Genomic DNA, 19,784 nt, shown 5'->3' on the forward strand with positions numbered 1-19,784 from the left:
TTTTGTGGAAGACCCCCACAATTAAGACCCCCATGCAGATACAGTACCAATCTTAATAAGGACTCTCCATTACTCTTAGACCAAAGCTCAACCTGTATCTATACTTACCCATCAGCAGCCCAGTGCAGGCAGAATACTGGGCAACTAATGACCATTAGTAACACTACAGAGGGTGTACAAAACAATGGAAACAGCACATTAACATTGGCCACTTTATCAGAAACACTCACTATGTAGGTGCACTTTGTAGGTTTACAGTTGCTGAGCCTCCCTCAGCAATTGTACAGTCAGCGGAAGACCTGTAGGGGGGGCTCTTTCCATGGATGGACAAGGTAGAGGTGGGCGGATCAACTGAGCATCAGCAGATGAGCAACAGTCTGTAAATGTAACCCTATGAAGGGCACGTCTGCAGTAGGTGCACACTGATAAATGGCAATATGTATTTTGTGTGGTGTTGCCATCATTTTGTATCCAAACTTTGTTTAAATTTTGTTAAAAATAAAAATAGGGTAACACTTTTTATGAATATAAAATCTGTAAGTCGTTATTTTATTCATAACGCATTATAATGCATTCAAACATGGCTATGAACATTTATAAAAATGCATTTTACTTCATAAGCATGTCTATTATGCAATCAAGGTGATTCATTCTAAATTGTGTTCGTAACAACTGCGTCCCAGCCTGCATAGTGCATTATAACCTGTCCTGCCATGAGTGCCACAACTTACATTAGCTTTAGTCTAATTTGTGTCACTTGTAGGTCACAAATACAGCTTATTATAATTTGGTTAAATTATCATATTCTATATCTGTAATGACGAGTATATTAACACTGTCACTTAAAAATGACTGAGCTATTATTCCATTTCACATCATAGGATAATAACAGAAGGCATGACATGGTTCAGCGTGAGGAGTCTTTTTTTTTTTAAACACTGTCATTGACAATATAAACAAATATGCTATAAACACCACTTGTAATAGCTATAAAGCGTAATACATGTTTGTAAACATTTATAGCCAAGGTTATAATGCCTTATGAATGCATTGTAACGTTATAAAGCTACAAAAATGGTCATGTTTGCAAATATTTACAAAAATGCATACACAATAGCTTTATGAGCACATTCATAAGACATTACAAACATAACTATTAATATTTACAAAAATTGCATGCACCATAGCCTTCTGAATCCATTAAAAACATTTATAGCCATGTTTATAAAGCCTAATGAATGTATTATATTGTCCTTACAAGGCTACAAACAATATATTTTTGTAAATATTCAGTCATGTTAACAATGCCTTATGCATGCATTATGTGTTGCGTTCATACAGCTAAATGGTAATGCCTTTTTTGTAAATGTTTATAGGCAAGTTTATAATGACCTTACGAATGTTATAACGAGTTGTATTCATAAAGTAATAGTGTATATTTTTGCAAAAATTTACAAAAGTGCATACACTTTACCTCCTTATGAACTGATGCATTTATAAGGCATTATAAATATGGCTTTAAATATGAACAAAAAATGCATTACCTTTCATAGCCTTCTTAAAAAACAAATATTTAGTCATGTTTATAATGACATGAATGCATAAACTAAAATATTGATCATAGCTGTTTAATAATGCTTTATGAATGCATTGTGTTGTCTTTATAAGGCTATAAAGTGTAATGTATATTTTTAAATATTCATTGACATGTTAATAATGCCTTACACATTGAGTTATAAACAAGCTTATAAGACTATCAAGTATTCATAGCCATGTTAATAATGCCTTATGCATTATGAGTTATAAATGAGCTTATAAGGGTATGAAGTATTCATAGCCATGTTAATAATGCCTTTTGCATTGTTATAAATGAGCTTTTAAGGTTATAAAGCATTTTAACATTTATTGCCATGTTAATAATGCCTTACAAATGCTTTATAGTATATTATATTATGAATATGATCACCGATTCTTACAGACATTGTATTCATAGAAAACATTACCAATCAGGAATTCAAGGAAATTTATTACAGCCGAGGCATCAACAGGTATGCCGTGTTGAGCAGTGTGTGAGAGGTGTTGATAGTACAGAACTGATGGATATTTAGTTCTTGCAGATCTTCGACTACCAAACTAAACCTGGGCACCATGAGAAACAACCACATTATTAAAATGGTAGCTCAGGAAAATCAATGTGCCTCATTTGTATTGGCAACTGTCTCTGGGAACCCCATTTACATCTTAACACACACATCAAACCATTTGGCAGCACACAGGCATGTTAGAGGGGGGAAAAACACTGCAGTACCTGGGGGTCCCATATGAAGACGCAGATTCACTGGCCTGTCTGGTCCCGAGTGACTGATTCAGGACGTTCATTATAATTGAGCTATAGCAGCCTCTTGTGGTTCCTCACTGTATTACAATCAATAACCATCAAAAGCAGCTTGGTTTGCGATTTTCCTCTTAAGCTACAGTCAGGGAAGCTTTGTCTGCTCCATGTCCACAATCGGCGAAAAGAAATAAAGCAAACAGAAGTGCGTCAGTACCAAACTTTGTGTACAGCACGGTAAAAATATAAGTATAAAATATTAACAAAGAAAACATGAATATATTTTGTTCCAACTGTACAATATCGACACCTCTACAGTTTTTCTGCCACAGTCAAAAATTATTTTTTTTTTTTTAGAAAGTAGTTCCTCCCAGAAACTCAATGACATCAAGAAAACAGCATTAGCTTTTCCAGTTGAAAGTAAACTATGGCTACTTCTCCATGTCAAGCAGTTATTAATTCAAAATATTAAAAATGACATACAAGCAAAGAGAAAACTCCTTCCATCAGCCCTTTCTGTAATCGAGCACTCACAGAATAAATACTGACAATAAAATTTTTTAGATCTTCCACAAAAGGGACATGAGCCACATAAAAAAGGGGGGAATAAAGCTAGAAGTGCACAGCAGTTTTTTCAGTTTAATAGTTTCCTGTTATTTTAACAGGTTGTTCACCCGTTAAAATGTATGCCGGATTTTTGTTGCCAGGTAACGTGACAGTCATTCAGAGTGGTTTGGTATGAAATGCTGCATTCTAGAAAATCTAGAGTCAGACTTGTTCTCAGTGGTGGTGACAGGAACCAGGCGTCCACCTCTAAAAGCTCCCTCACAGCAAGCTTTTCCACAGAAGACCTGTTTCAGATTTACCATCATCAACATTCCTTATAAAACTAAGAAGACACATGTAGGTTCACTGGTGGTTCTAGATGGTAAATAAAATGGCTATATGGCTATATTTGTGTTGTAGTCACGGTGACCCCTGGTTCCCATCACCACCACTGTAAAGACATCTGAATGACTGTTTTCATCTCAAATGACTGAATTATGTATTGATTTTGAAAGTCAGTGGATTTCCTCTTTAGGTCTATTAATAGGATCACTGACCCAAGAAAATGTCAGAAAACTGATCCAGAAACAGATCTTGTGAATGTGGACTATGGTTCTGGAGAACAGGAGGAAAGTTCTTAATGTAAAAAAAAATATATATATATATTAATGAATTAAAAAAACACCAAGGAATTATTTAGACTATCTTTTATATCTTCTGTTTGGTGAGGGAGAACAGTGACGCTCGTGGCTTCGTCTCCGCGGCGATCGAGAGGAGTGGGCGGAGCTTGAGTGGGGCTGAGGAACCGAAATGCGGCGGTAGGAGTCTCTGTGCAGGTGTGGTGCAGGGGGGTGCTGCTGTTGGTTGGCGGGGCTCCGCCTCTCTCTGTGTTGTCTGTGGTCTCTGATCGGCTCCTGTAAGCGAGGGTCTGAAGGCCTAGTGGACAGTCGGGGGTCTCTGGGCCTGTCAGTACGGGCCATCAGGCCGCTGGTGGTCAAGGAAACTGTGGGGGAGTGGTTCCCGCTGGAGTCAGGGGTGACGGTGGGTGGCGGAGACAGGGGCAGGGGCCGTTTCCATGGGGATGTGTGTGGGCTGTGGGGGCGAGGTGGGGTTGCCATGTCGTCGAGCTGTGGGGGGGTGAGAGTGGCTGCGAGAGAGCAGGTCCGGCTTCAGGATCTTAGTGGTGGCCTCACGGAAATGTCGCTCCTGAGTTTTTATTATGGTACCTCTACATGCTGCGTCCTTTATCAGAGCCCCCCAATCACCACTCTGCTCCTACACACACACGAGAGAGAGAGAGAGAGAGAGAGAGAGAGAGAGAGAGAGAGAGAGAGAGAGAGAGAGAGATTTTAATGCAGGTCTTATAATATCGTTGTGTGTGTGTGTGTGTGTGTGTGTGTGTGTGTGTGTGAGTGAGAGAGAGAGAGAGAGAGAGAGAGAGAGAGAGAGAGAGAGAGAGAGAGAGAGAGAGAGAGTGTGAGAAAGTGTGAGTGTGTGTTACCCTCAGGGTGTGGAGATGTCCCAGGATGAACAGACTGTATTTGGCTCTGGTGATTGTTACGTTCATCCTCTGACGATTTGCAACAAACCTACAGAGAAGAGGAGAAACAGTTCAGTTGGAGTGTTCAGGATATTTTTCATGGCTGTTCTCCTCCTCAGTGAAACTCCAGCTGATACTGATTTGAAGTTCGCTTCTTTAGCTTTGTACTGGAGCTATGAGGCTAATGTAGCCAGCACGCAATGGAAGCTCATACCCCACCGATTAGCATGTGCCAAATGTCCAGTATGGTTGCAGAAACAGTGATTTCCCATGTCAGTGGACTCCTATAGCTAATCTCACCACTCTTATCCTCATGATATGCACACGCTATAATAAAGTTATGTTACTCAGACTTCCTCTGCTCTGTCATGAGTGCTGGACTGTATCAAGTCAGCTACTCCTTCCACAACAGGCCTAGGCTTAATCTACGCCTTCTCAGCCGAAGCCGACGTGGTTGATAAGAGCAACACTGAATCTTTGTACAGCGGCCTTGAAGCTACAGCTCATCCTGAGGACACCAGATGTGAGACGAACCTGTTTGCTATGTTTGGGTTCCCTTCCTTCTCATTTGTTATGCTTAAATGTCAATACTCTCGTTTATTCATCAGAACTCGTTGTTCTCTGTTGACCAAAGAAACTTATTTTTCACCCCACTGGGGAACCATATAACTTTTAGTCTCAGTGGAGATCTTTGGGTATTTCACCAGGAGCTTCTCACTGGCCGTGATTCTTAAATAAACATTACTGTGGAGATTTATGACATTTTGCGTTTTTTGTGACTTTATTAGACGTTTCCTCCACATGATGAGGTTTCTCACACTGTACAACATAGTTATTTATAAAAAATGAAGTACACTGTATTGGTAAAACTGTAGTAGCAGCTATCTAGAAGGCTGAATCTCAATACTTGTGATGCTGATTTTGTTGAATGCATGATGCTAACTGGTGGGCCACTTACTACATTACTTCCTAGTGTCCATCTAGACCAGGGATCGGCAAGCCAAATGTTAAGAAGAGCAATTATGTCCCATTTCAACAAAACTCTGAGAGCCACAACATTTCATGTCCATTTTATTGAAGTACCGTCTTGGCTGTAAATATGTCTCAGTATGTGCTAATGCAGACTGAAAAGTATAATAAACAAAACCATGGACTTACTTTGCTCTGCTTTAAGCTTCAGCCCAGATATAGCAACTTTTCTTGCATCTCTGGCAGGAAACTTTTCCTCAAACGTAGAACAGTTTCTTATAAAGATACGAGGCTGAAGTCAATTTCTCATTCGCCAGCTTCTTGTTCGTATTCTCCCGTTCCACCTTAAATGGTGCCTGAGGCACCAGAATGTAGCTAACTATGTAGCAAATTGTTGCACCATTTAAGGTGGAATGAGAAAATTTGAACAAGAAGCTGGTGAATGAGAAGTGACTTCAGCTTCGTGACTTTAGTGTTTGACAGTTTCTCGTTGAAGATTAAACATATCAGAAAACCAGCTGGAGTGATAAATGCAAATAAGACATTTCATCTCCGAATTATCGATGTTCGTCTTAAATCTTTCTCTTTGCCGTTTTCTTAGGTACCACCTTGTCTGCGTTGCTATGGTGACCAGCAGTCTGCGTGCCAATCTTCAGAGTTAAAGAGTGAATTAGCAGCTGTACATTAACTTCGGTGTTTAAGACCATTTATTGTTAAACTGTGTTGAACGATCAGCAGAGCTTTATTTTACTGTAAAGGAGGATTATTTTATTTTTACCTACAAGTCTAATTCTGCTGTGGAGCCACAACAGGATAGCAGAAGAGACGCATATTGCCGACCCCAGTGCTAGACTACTTTTGGTAACAACAAATTATACACATTTGTTGTCGCAAACACACAAAAGCTAAAAACTGTAACAGACAAAAAAAAAAGCTCTATACATTCACAGGCATACAGGTCTTACCCAATAGAGCCTGCTTCACTGCTGGCTCTGACACAGGACACAATAACACAGTCCATCTCTCGGCCCTGGAACCCATCCACCGTGTCCACATCCACCCTGACACACACATCCACACAAAAACCCAATCAGTGACCTTATACATTAAAAAAAGGGACACAAATTAAAACACATATTAAAGTGTATTTAGCTCATCTCTTTGAACTTATGCGTTTTTAAAATCACCAACCTGTAACAGTTTAAATCAAACCTCTAAAGTTCCTATCACTATCAAAACAGGACTCCAGCCCTCCGTGTCTTTGTTTACATGCAGAGATTTGTCTATCTGATTGAACACATTCTGATTAGATTAAGACTGAGGTGTTTATTCTCACTCTACTCAACAATGTGATGAAAATCTCTGTTTACATTCACACTACAAGTAATCAGATCCACAATGATGCGCATGCGCAGAGAACCACCTAGTGTAAACGTTACCATGACAACGAGCATCACATGAGTCCAGTCAGAGTGAGACGAGCAGCAGTGAGCAGCGCTTGTGTTACTTTAAAATGACGTCAGACTCAGGAAAACGTCCTTCACATGTCCTTATTAAAGAAGGCCGAGAGGAAGACGTCGTGTTCTGAGACACATGAGCTGGACGTCCGTCCCACCGCCGTCTTTTAAAGATCAGAGCAGAAACTTTGTCTCCTCTGCAGACCAGTTTCTGCTCTGCCATGTTGAACGGTATAAACTTTCACTATGACGCGACGAACATGATCAGAACGGACTTAAACTTTCCGATAGGGAATGTAATCAGATACAGGCGTTTACACGGCTATTATTCTATTTAACAGATTATTTACAGGATTACCTCGTTCAGTCGGATAGAAACTGTATTCCAAATAGCCTTAATCAGACTAGACTATCCCGACTGAGGTGTTTTCATGGACGTATTCTATTCAGATTGAGCTATTAGTCGGATTATTAACGGATTATCAGTCTGCATGTAAACGTGGCTACTGAGGCTTACTGAGGAAATTTGCTGTCTGCTCTGCTCGACTCCTTGTTGACAGCCTCCAGGATGCGCTGCTTCTGGGCATTATAGGGGGTAATGACACCCACACGCACTGCCTGCTTCTCACCAATCAGCTTCAGAAGCATCAGCACCAGCTTCACCTCCTTCACGTTATAGAACGAACTGTGGGGAGCAGAGAAACACACACACACACACACACACACACAGTAATAACTACTTTATTAAAATACTTCAATAACTACTAACCAGCTGCTCAAATAGCCATGCACATGTCCAGTAAATGCAATAATGTAATATCACTGCTGCTTCCCTTATACACCCATCTCGCCCACCCCCAGCTTACTCTTTTTCTTTGCTCTCTCTTCCATCGGTGACATCAAACACCCTGTAGGGCTCAAACGGCCAGCTGAACGAACACCGCTTCTGAGCCGTCTCACTACAAAAGGGGAGGGAAAGAAAGCAAAAAGTGAGAGAGGAAAAAAGTAGCATTCCATCTGTAACATTCTGTCTTGCCCTGTCCTTGTCTTTCTCTGTTTCAGCCTGTTTTCTTTTTCCATGTGCTTTTTGTTGTTGTTCTGGTCTTTGTCTCCTCCCCAATCTCGCCTTCTCATCTATCTCACCTGTCTATTGCCTGTAGCCTCACCCTCCCATTAGTCCCAAGTGTTTCCGGTTTGTTCTTTGCGTATTTACACCTCTGGTTGTGTGCTTTGTGCTTGCTTGGTGTTCTGGGTTCTCAGACTGTTTTTGTTATCTCCTGTTTGTTGTCTAGTCCTCATGTTCCTTAGTCTTGTGTCCTTTCTGTTGTAGTATTTTGTGAGTGTTGTTATTGTTTTGTTACTTTGTGGATTCTTTCGCCACGGCTTTCAGTAAAAACAAGGACTTGTGCTTGAATCCTGCCTCTTCATCTCTCCCAACGTTACCCTGTCTTTCTTCAGATTCTTTTAGGTTCCACTGGAAGTAATCATAGTATCTTTCCACTGGGCTTAGAACAGAGTTCATCAGACTACTCAAATTACATCAGAACTGTCCTTACTCTCCGTGAAGGTCAGACTTAGAAAGCCTAGATTAGTTGCATATGCCAGGGGCTAACAACATCAACGAATAAAGATAACAGCCTTTCTTGAATGTATTCTACACTTGTAAAAGGCTACAGATTAAGTGACTGACAAGAACAGTGATCCATCTTTACAGCAGCAGGTAATTTATCACTGCTTCGCTGTAATGTTAGTCCATTTTGTACTTTCTTGCAGCAATGGCAAATAAAATACACCACTACACTGACGCTGACTGCTACAATAACTACGCTGACAAAAAGACACAGCCTGGTTGTCACATAAATATAAATGGATGGTTTCAACAAAGTGCTATATGAACAGTTCATCTGCAGGTTTGCCAGAATCTATTCATTTATACTGATACACTGCATGCAAACTTCAAAATGGCAGACAAAAGTAAGTAACGTTCATCACACAAACTACACCCCAATTTCTAAAAAAAGTTTGGGATGCTGTGCAGAATGTAAATAAAAACAAAATACAATGATGTGCAAATCATTTAAGCCCTATATTTCATTTTAAATAGTACGAAGGCAACTTATCAAATGTGGAAACCGAGAAACTATTGTTTTTTGAAAAATATGGGTGCCCATTTTGAATTTGATGCCAACAACACCTTCCAAAAAAGTTGGGGCGGGGGCCTGTTTACCACTGAGTTTCATCACCTCTTATTTTAACAACACTAAGCGTTCGGGAACTGAGGAGACACTGTTGTAGTTTTGATAGTGATATGTTTCCCCATTCTCGCTTAACATAGGATTTCAGCTGCTCATCAGTTCGGGGTCTCCTTTATCGTTCAGCATTAATGGTGCCTTCACAGATGAGCACGTCACCCACGCCATGTGCGCTAATGCCCCCCTATACCATCATGAATACTGGCTTTTGAACTGTGACAACAAGCTGAGTGGTCTTTAGCCTGGAGGACACAGTGTCCATGATTTCCAAAAAGAATTTCAAATGTTGATTCGTCAAACCACAGGACACTTTTCTGCTTCCCCTCAGTCCATTTTACATGAGCTCAGGCCCAGAGAAGGCAGCAGCATTTCTGGGTCCTGTTTATATATGGTTTCTACTTTGTGTTTTACAGATTTAACTTCCGTTTGTGGCTCCAGTGACAAACTGTGTTCATAGACAGGTTTTTTTATAGAAGTGTTCCTGAGCCCATGCAGTGATTTCCTCTACAGAATCGTGTCTGTTTTTAATGCAGTGCTGTACTATTTTCAATGAAATATAGAGTTTGAATGATTTGCACATCATTGCATTTTGTTTTTATTTACATTTTGCACAGCATCCCAGCTTTTTTGGAAATGGGGTTGTACTACACACAAAATAAAGAGCAGTGTACCCCATTAGCAGGGAGCTGCATCATGAGCTTGGCCATGCCACAAGTACCACACACCGACTGGCTAAGTCAGAAATGACCATTAGTTCAGCTAGAATTTTGATTAGTTGAGTGGAATCTTGGTTAGTTTGTGGAAACCTTAGTAGAGATTTGCAATTGTTTGGGGACAGAAACAGGCACCAACCCTTACAAAGAGAACTGAGGAGTGCCATTTATGCATCTAATGCAGGGAAAGGCAATTGCAGTCCTTGAGGGCAGCAGCACCATAATATTTTGCGCTTTCCATATTGTGACACACGAAGGTTCACAATCAAGGAAGCATCTCAAGAAAATAAACATTTTCTGAACATTTTTTATTCTGTCATGACCTGGTAGTCTTTGTATTTGTATTAGTTTCACAGATGATGGGCTATTTATGGGGTTCTGGTGAGGTTATTCAGTTTTTAGCTGACCATCACTTGGCTTTTTACAATAATGCAGCAGTATATCTTTTACCTAACTAGGCTAGTCACCCAGCTGAATCCAAATCAGGCTATGAGCCACAGTATCCCAGATTTATGACCAAATCAATTTGCCACTCCTACTGACAAGAGAATAGGTTTCTACAACTTTATCAAAAACATTTTTTTGGAGGCAAATTCCTACACACCATTAAAACAGTCAAAATACCTTCTGTCTTTTTGCTCGCCAAACACCCTTAAAAAAATCTTGATTATTTTACACAAAAAAACCCCAAAAAACCCCACTACCTAGTGCAAGACTGCACTAACTCAGGACTGATTTCCCACCCCTGAACTATCGGCGTGTTGACAGCTTGCATGCCAAAGCACTTCCTTCAGTTCAAGACTCACCAACAGCAACGAACGGCCCACGGCAGTCCGAACCTATAAAGCCGTCTCTGCTGTGGCGGCAGATCCCTGAATTGCAGACATTCTCCAGCCCTGAGCATCGCAATGCAACAAAACAAGGTACTGAAGGATAAAGGGCCACACAGAATCCCTAGATTCTGGAGACAGTTACAGCTAGGGGTGGGAAGGTTAAGCACCTACTGGAATATGGGTGGTAAATTCAGGAAATTCAGTTCTGTTCATAGCTGAGTAACAGGCATGTGGGCGAATCTGGACGAGTGTTGGTGTGCGTGTTGTCATACCAGTCATTTTTCAGGTTTTTGTTGTAGATGTACTTGGAAGGGAACTCGCAGATGTCGGGGTGCATTCGGTACTGGATGCTGAGGAAGATGCTGGGGGAAGGGTTCGACTGATGAAGGCTCTTACATAACCGTGCCATCAGAGACTGGTCATAGCCAAGCTCTTTTGCTTTCTGAGATCAAACACAAAACATCAAAGTTACAATTTATACATAAATGTGAATTTAACACCATCACCACTGAAACCCTGAGTGAGCACATTTAAGCTCACAGCATTTGACAGACACTTTTATCCAGAGTGGATTACAATTTAATCAAGTTACAGAGGTAAGTGAAAGTAGTGCTAAGAGTCTTGCCCAAGGGCTCTTATTGGTGTGGTGTAGTGTGGTGTGATTGCTTGGGCAGGGAAACTGAACCTGAAAAAATTGGGGTGAACAATTACAAAGAATACCAACGCTTTGCATTGGTGCCCTTTTGATCTGATATAAACAGCCCAAATACTTGTTCTCCAAATCACCCTTAAAACCATTAATATTTCCGTTTCATAATTAACCATAATTAATATTCATTACTGCAGCTCAAAATTCAGTAGGCGGCAGCAATGATACACTTCCATTGTACTTAATGTTTCAATCCATACTCGCTGTCCTATACACACTCCATTTGTCAAACTGCGAACCATTGCTTCCTGCTATTTTTTTTTATCCACTTGCATTCATCAGTGAAGCCTAGAGAACCAGTAAAATTACACCATCCTACAATCTATATCATTCTAAATTATATATACACATTATATTCATACATTTAAAATGACACACTAAAACATCATGAATTTGTCCTTCCACCTCTGCACTGTGTTGAGGAGACTCTGACACCATATGCAGTAGAACTTGCGATTTTGATTGTCCCAATACACATATCTGCAGTTTGTTGCTTTCTTTAGCTGTTGAAATATATTGTTATATGAAATATATCTGTTATAAAAAATAAAAACATGAAGCTTCTAAAAACTAAACAGAGAAACATCTACCATAATCAAGGTATTGCCACAAAGCATTCTTAAAGAACATTTGTGGTGGTACATGCAGGGGAAAATTATTTTCTCAAACATGATGCCCAAATTTGTGTTGTAGACATGACTTTCACCACTACTGTGGAATCAAAGTTGCCAATTTTATTTGTCAACAATGGGAAAAGAAGACTGCATACATTAAATTGTTCAATTCTTTTGTCAGGAAGCTGCAGTGTATTTTAGGATGTGTTACCTGGGAGACAACGGTGGGCGGGAGCTGCTCAGGATCACCCACCAGAATGAAGGAGGGGCATCGATGGAGCAGAGGAATTAGGGTCTCTGTTTCTTTAGCCTGCCCTGCCTACGAAAATACACACAAGCGAACACACACAATAGAAATAAATAGAATGAAATTTGTACCCAAACATTAATATAATACGTTCTCTCTCCATTGTAGGTAAGGCTCATAATATCTCTTCATATTTTTGAGTACATGCAGTACCTAAGACTACATTTGTGTTAAACATGCATTACTTAAGACGCAATACACAGTCAGAACATAAACTATTTCCTGAATATGAATTACAAGAAGCATCAAGCTGAACAGACCTCGTCGACGATGACGCAGCTGAAGGGTTCGTGTCCGAGGCGACGGAAGGCAAACTCGAGGACGGTGCTTCCACTGGTGCTTAGAGTGCAGCAGATGACGTGAGCATCTCGAAGAAGACCAGCCTGAACTTCCTGCCTTTTACTGCGGAACTAGAGACAGAGAGAAAGTTAGAGAGAGAAAGACAAAGAACAAAACAAGCTTTTCAACACATGATTTTATCCAGAGCAGTTTGCACGGGAGGTGAATATGTTAGAAGCCTTTCCTTATAACAGTCTCACTGGTTTTCTACAGTGGCGTTTCTGATACCTGCATGTTACCCACTGCACTATCAGACCTTTCCTAACAATTCCCAAGTTCACATGCACACAACAGCTCAAAGGCCAAGTTTAGTCAGACTTACTCCACACATACAAGTTTCCTGCTGTTTAAAAACATCCTTCCTTTATTCTCATCCTTGTGAAACTCAATATCACTTTCCCAGTGATGTAAAATCACTCAGAAAAATAGTAAGATTTCACAATTTATTCGTAAGAATTTCAATTTTTGATTTGTTGGACCACAGGACATGTCTCCACTTCGGCCCAGTCCATCTTAAACGAGCTGGGGCCCAGAGAAGGCGGCGACGTTTTTGATCCTGCTTATATGTGGTTTCTGCTTTGCTTGGTAGAGTTTTACCTTACATTTGTGGATGCAGTGATGAACTGTTTTCACAGACAGTGGTTTTCAGAAGTGTTTGAGTCCATGCAGTGATCACGGCCAGCAAATACTGTTTTTTGGCCTTGTCCTTTGCATACAGAGATTTCTCCAGATTCTCTGATTCTGTTAATGATGTTTTTAGGTAGCAGTCATCACGTGTGGCAGCGCAAACTTCTGCACTCTGCATGCGAGTTCAAAGTGTTTACTTGTCTAAACTTATTTTGAATTGTCAGTCCTGGGCCACATGTAATCATACTAAACTGACTAAGCTTCCATGTAGTTTACAATCACATCTTCATTAGACTAGCAGTCTTTGTCAGATTAGTATCGAATCATTAGTGCGCATTTAAGTGAAATTTGTCAGCTTAAGTTTTAATTATACAACACAAAAGGCCTGAAGCTTAATCAATTAGGTATTTTCCCCCAAATTGTTCAGTCCAACTTAATGCATATTAAAAATATTAAACAATAAAATGTCAAAACTTGTCAAAACTCTGTTGGTATTAATCCAATACATCACAATTTTATACTGTACTGTTTTTCTTTCCTCCCACTCTTACAAAAAACAGAAATTCTTTTAACATAAGGAGAAAAACTGTTCAGAAAACTTTCTTGGTGACGCGTTTACCTCTTTTGACTGTCGGCTGAGTTTCTCTCTCTCTGACAGACATTGCTGTTTCCTGTCCATCAACTGCTTAAACTGCAGACCATCCATTGAGAAAATAGAACAGACACAGCAAGAAGAATCCAAGCGAGGTAGAGAGAGAGGTAGAGAGAGAGAGAGAGAGAGAGAGAGAGAGAGAGAGAGAGAGAGAGAGAGAGAGAGAAGAAGAAAAAGACGAAGAAGAAGAGCACAATTTTTGATTATGGTGAACACAGCATATCACTTCACATGCACAGAGCAGACACTGCCCTCTATTGTGTGGAGGACGCATTACCTCGGGGGACTGTTTCTGAGTCCTGGCACACTGCCGAGAGAGATTCTCAATAATCTGGTCCAGTTTTTGCTTTTGCCTCTGTACGTCAGAATCTGCATGCATTTGTGTTTTCTCTGCACACAGAAACACATTCAAACAACCACTCAGTGAGATTTGGTGTGAAGACTGGATACCCAAGTTCATGCATGTGGGCATACTGTCCAGCATATATGCTTGTTGTGTCTGCAGAATTTAGTTTTTAAAAAAACCCACAACAAAAAAAAAGAAAAAAAAGAAAACGAACTAATGTGTTAAATTAGACGTAAACAGGCTAAAACAGGCTAAAATACGGTGTTGTGGTGTACAGTGCTGTGAGACACCCTGTAAAGCCTAAAATAATCATTTAAAAGTCAGGGGGCGTCAGGCTGGGAGTTTTTCACACCACATCATACATCTTTACATATTAACATGACACACAGACTCAAAAAGAAGATCCAGCTTGATGTTCAGGTCTCAAAACACAAAAAACATCATCATACATGAAGATATGATGACAACAGTAGATAATTCACTCGAATCCTCACCAGAGAGGTCTCCAAATCCCCAAATCTTGTGTTGTCGCTTTAATAGTGCCAATGCCATTAGGCCAAATTGACCTTTTTTTTTGCATTGTAACTTTTTCTTCCCAGAATCTGATAAAAATAGTCAATAAATGTTGACCTAGGCTTATAAACATCAGCAATAAAGGCTCACTAAAACCCCATGTTAAATCATGTCTGAAAATGCCTGGCAAATACACTGCAGACTATTACAAACATTCATCATTAGATATTTCATATGACTCATTGATTACAGTTTATTAAAAGACAATTTCAGTGATAAAAGGCTTTTGCTTGCCAAACAAATGCCAGCTTAAACTGCTGCCTGCTGGAATAACATCAAGTGCACCACTGTTCCAGCCCAAATGAGAAGAAATGGTGGTGCACGTTCTGGTGTGATGGGGAGTTTCACTGTAATTCACTCACTGGCAGTCTGGCTGTCGAGGCTGAAGGCTGTCAGTTCTTTAGAGATGGTCTTCTCACTGCCCAGTCGCACCAGCTTAATGTCCCCACAGTTCCCTACAGGCACCAAACAGTAACGTCACTCACACGCACATTGAGGGAAAATGTATGCAGGCAAAGCCAGATTTGTGCGACTGTGTGCTAGAGTTGGGCAATATGGTTTAAAAAATGAATAAAAATAAGCAAAGAAATAACTCTGTGTTGATGTTTTTCAAGCTATTGGGAATAAACTGTGGAGCTTGGTATTTATGCACTCTCAGAAAAGGAACATTGGTCTATAAAGAGGAATGCAAACATGGACCTAAACGAAACTGTTGCCAAGCAGGTTTAAAATGTTTACTGCAATAAGATCTAAAATACAATTATGAATAAATAATTACAAATAAAACAATAAATAATTAACAGTGATGCACCAAAACAAATTCAGCCAAAAAACAAAAAAACAAAACACTGAACAAAAGAATTTTCATTTTATGTATGCTTTTGCGTTAGTGTAATAACGCTGATGGTGCTTCAAAGCGGATACTTGCCATATTGTCATGGGGGGTGGGGGGTTGGGCAATGATCAGCGTCAAGAGTAATGTTGCCGTTTATTTATACTGCCAAATCCATCGAGGCAGACAATCAAAATTAAATGGCAGTTAGTGTTAACAGCAGATTATAAAACTGATCGTTATGGTGCTAAAATCTGATCGGCTTCAAATGCAGCTCAGCCATTGTAAAATCCACGACATACTACACCTATGACCCCCTCATAACAACTGAACTGTTGAACCACGGCACGAAAAAACCACTGTGCTGTTAATGGAACAATCTTTGACTCTCATGCTGCTCACATGGAGCGCCGAGTGTACTGATGAAGTAAGAACCTGTTTTTGTTTAAACTGAGGGGCTGAAAACTTATGTTCTCATCTAGAATTAGGCTGGTCAGCTAGCTAACAGGCTAAAAGATAGCAAACATGCTAAAAACTCCATTAATAGCACAGGCTTGAATTAAAGTACTTACAGTACGATTCACTGTAAAACGGCACTGTAAAATGTCACTTGAATGTTTTACACATTTCAAATGTCTGTGTTTCAGTCAGATGTAGCGTCAAACCCAGGCTGAGTCCCAAACAGCTGGAAAGTTTGGAAATTCTAGCCTCTACAGCCAAACAGTGCCTCTTTTATCGAGTGTGGATGTGTCTGAATCCCAAATGACTTTCTTAGCTGTATTTTGCTCTGTTGGGCTGCAGGATCCAGTATTTACACTGCTACGTAGTGCACTATGTAGGGAGCAGGGAGCTGTTTGAGATTCAGCTCCAGTGTGAGAAGAGGGGCCGCTGGATTGGTGCTAAATATGAATCGCGCTGGTAATTTGGTGACCAAAAATACTCATGATAACACAGCACTGCTTAATGCAAACACTTTTGCTTTATATGTTCATTGTTATACGACAAAAAGTTGAAAAGATTATAAAGTGACCGCAATACACAGCGATGGGCGAATGAATGTTCTCCTTATTCAGCAGCCCATGGCTGCTTGGTAACGATACCATACTCTAAAGCAACGACATTTCTTGGCGGGATACTTATGTCGATTATTATTATTAATAATAATAATAATAATAATAATAATAATAATAATAATAAACAACAAATAATTTTCAGAAAAGTTGTGTATTTTATCAGATTTTATGTTGGCTGCCATTTAAAAGCAATTAGCCACTTTAGGCCCTGCGTTACTGTGATTTTATCACAGGGAAGGGAGTTTTAGGCACTTTGCTTCGTGTCATGAAATTCCTGATTAGCTCTTTATTCTGTTTTAAACTTAAATTTAAACTTCTTTTAAACTCACCTTCAGGTTTACAGTAATACATGTATGAGAGGGTACACATGGTACCTTGCGGAGTGTGGATGTTCCTGCACTTCTCTTTGAAGACGACGATGACCTTCTTCATCAAGCTGTCAATGGCAGCGTTGGACGGAGCACAGAGCAGAACTCTCATCCTGTGGGACTTACTCTGGCGGTTCACTGCAGCATTCTCATTGTGCTAAAGTTCCAACACAGCAACAAATGGCCAATGAAAAACCAAGCAGATGATTTAATTTACTAATTTTGTGAAGCAAGCAGCAAGTCTTCCTCAATCTCTCAAACTTCAAACATATTCCCAAAAACAATGCTAAGAATGATAAAAAAGGTCACTGTCTAGTGAAGACTTGCTACATCTGCTAACTACCTTTCAGGATATATAGACAGAAATAAAAAGAAAGAGAACTTACATCAGAGAAAAGCCTCTGCAGAAGGCCAACTATGGCCTTGCTCTTGCCAGTTCCTGGAGGGCCATGAATTAACAATATTTTTGGATTCCTCTGCTGCCTCCTCACCATGGCAACACCACACCTGATTGCCTTCGCCTGGTCCACATTGTACTCCTACAGGAAAAGGAAAAGAGTGAAGTTGAAAGGAAAAGTTTTATGATCAGTATTTAATTTGTTCACTCTTCCCTTTCTTGCACCCAACGCCGACTTCAACTCTTTCATCCTAAGAACAGTTACAGCTGTGTCCTCCCAGCAAAAGGAGCCACTGGCATTATGATCCCCTTCAAAGAGACGCTAACATTCACACAAATATCTACCCAAACTCACCAAACTCAGGAGATGTCAGAGGAGACTGTTATGGCAGTTTAATTTATCTTTACTATAAACTCAGTCAGGTAGACCAACTCACCTCCTTGTTTCTACACTCATTGTCCATTTTATCAGCTCCACTTACTATATAGGTGCACTTTGTAGTTCTACAGTTACAGACTGTAGTCCATCTGTTTCTCTGCATACTTTGTTAGCCCCCTTTTACCCTGTTCTTCAGTGGTCAGGACCCCCATGGACCCTCACAGAGCAGGTACTATTTGGGTGGTGGGTCATTCTCAGCACTACAGTAACACTGATGTGGTGGTGGTGTGTTAGTGTGTGTTGCACTGGTCTGAGTGGATCAGACACAGCAGAGCTGAGGGAGTTTTTAACCACCTCAATGTCCCGGCTGGACTGAGAATAGTCCATCAACCAAAAATATCCAGCCAACAGCGTCCTGTGGGCAGCGTCCTGTGACCACTGATGAAGGACTAGAGGATGACCAACAAACTGTGCAGCAGCAGATGAGCTATCGTCTCTGACTTTACATCTACAAGGTGGACAGACAAGGTAGGAGTGTCTAATAGAGTGGACAGTGAGTGCTGAGAATGATCCACCACCCAAATAGTACCTGCTCTGTGAGGGTCCATGGGGGTCCTGACCACTGAAGAACAGGGTAAAAGGGGGCTAACAAAGTATCAGAGAAACAGATGGACTACAGTCTGTAACTGTAGAACTACAAAGTGCACCTATATAGTAAGTGGAGCTGATAAAATGGTGTACATCAGTTGTCACATATCCCTACATCCTGTTACTCATACAGATCTCCCTAAGCCAGGGGTCACCTACATGTGGCTCTTTCACTGTCCTGTTGTGGCTCCACAGCAGAATCAGATTTGTAGGTAAAAATAAAATAATCCTCCTTTACAGTAAAATAAAGCTCTGCTGATCGTTCAACACAGTTTAACAATAAATGGTCTTAACCTCTGGAGTTAAATGTAGAACTGCTGATTCACCCTTTAACCCTGAAGGTTGGCAAGCAGTCTGCTGGTCACCATAGCAACGCTACTTGCTAAGAAAAAGACAAAGACAAAGATTCAAGACTAACATCGATAATTTGGAGATGAATAGACTTATTTGCGTTTATAATCACTCCAGCTGTTTCCTGATACGTTTAATCTGCTGTCAAACTGTCAAACACTCAAAAGTCGTAAAGCTGTAATCAGCTTTTCATTTGCCAGCTTCATGTTTGAATCTTCCTGTTCCACCTTAAATGGCGCAGCACTTGGCTACATAGTTAGCTACATTCTGGTGCCTCAGGCACCATTTAAGGTGACGTGGAAAAATTCGATCAAGAAGCTGGCGAATGAGAAGCAACTTCAGCCTCGTAAAAAGTTGAATATGAAGAGACATTTTACAAGACACTGTTCTGCTTTTGAGGAAAAGTTTCCTACCGGAGATGTGAGAAAAGCAGCTGCAGCTGAACTAAAGCAGAGAACAGTGAGTGTGGATTTTCATTTATATTACACTTTAGTCTATAGTAGTACATTAGCACATACACATTCACAGTCAAGATGGTGAAACGTTACTTCAATAAAACAGACATGAAATGTTGTGGCTGCCAAAGTGGTTTGATTTTTGTTGAAACTTAAAATGGCTCTTCTTAACATTTGGGTTGCCGACCCCTGCCCTAACCTGTAGACCTCTTCATCCTGTTTTCCATTTTCCCCCTTTCTATATGGAGCACAGTTGCTCACTACCTCTCTAACCACTTCCCCATACGTTCTGAAGGACATGGGTGTCAAAAAGGCACAGACTTCTTGTTCTCTTGTTCTTAACTCTCACTTCCCTTGCACAAACACAGAGCCTCCCCCTTTTTCTTGTTCTGTTGACAGTTTTAGACACAAAACCCAGACAGCCCAGACAGTGTATTAATCCTTATCAAATCTTACAGTCATATGCTATGAC

At 40.4% G+C, this 19,784-nt stretch overlaps 1 protein-coding gene across 1 annotated transcript in view; it reads right to left on the reverse strand.

The window, feature by feature from the left end:
- Positions 1 to 2,006: 2,006 nt before the first annotated feature.
- setx (senataxin) overlaps positions 2,007 to 19,784 on the reverse strand; it is a 42,620-nt gene continuing 24,842 nt past the window's right edge. Inside the window, 14 exon segments of the mRNA XM_036587835.1 lie at positions 2,007 to 3,881; positions 3,919 to 4,153; positions 4,380 to 4,467; positions 6,353 to 6,448; positions 7,362 to 7,529; positions 7,711 to 7,803; positions 10,915 to 11,084; positions 12,177 to 12,284; positions 12,533 to 12,682; positions 13,858 to 13,929; positions 14,168 to 14,280; positions 15,172 to 15,264; positions 17,089 to 17,239; positions 17,469 to 17,621. Of these exon segments, the coding sequence (XP_036443728.1) occupies positions 3,580 to 3,881; positions 3,919 to 4,153; positions 4,380 to 4,467; positions 6,353 to 6,448; positions 7,362 to 7,529; positions 7,711 to 7,803; positions 10,915 to 11,084; positions 12,177 to 12,284; positions 12,533 to 12,682; positions 13,858 to 13,929; positions 14,168 to 14,280; positions 15,172 to 15,264; positions 17,089 to 17,239; positions 17,469 to 17,621 (1,992 nt within the window). The 3' untranslated portion in view covers positions 2,007 to 3,579.

The sequence above is a fragment of the Colossoma macropomum genome, unplaced genomic scaffold (genome assembly GCF_904425465.1).
Source record: "Colossoma macropomum unplaced genomic scaffold, Colossoma_macropomum, whole genome shotgun sequence".
Lineage (NCBI taxonomy): Eukaryota > Metazoa > Chordata > Actinopteri > Characiformes > Serrasalmidae > Colossoma > Colossoma macropomum.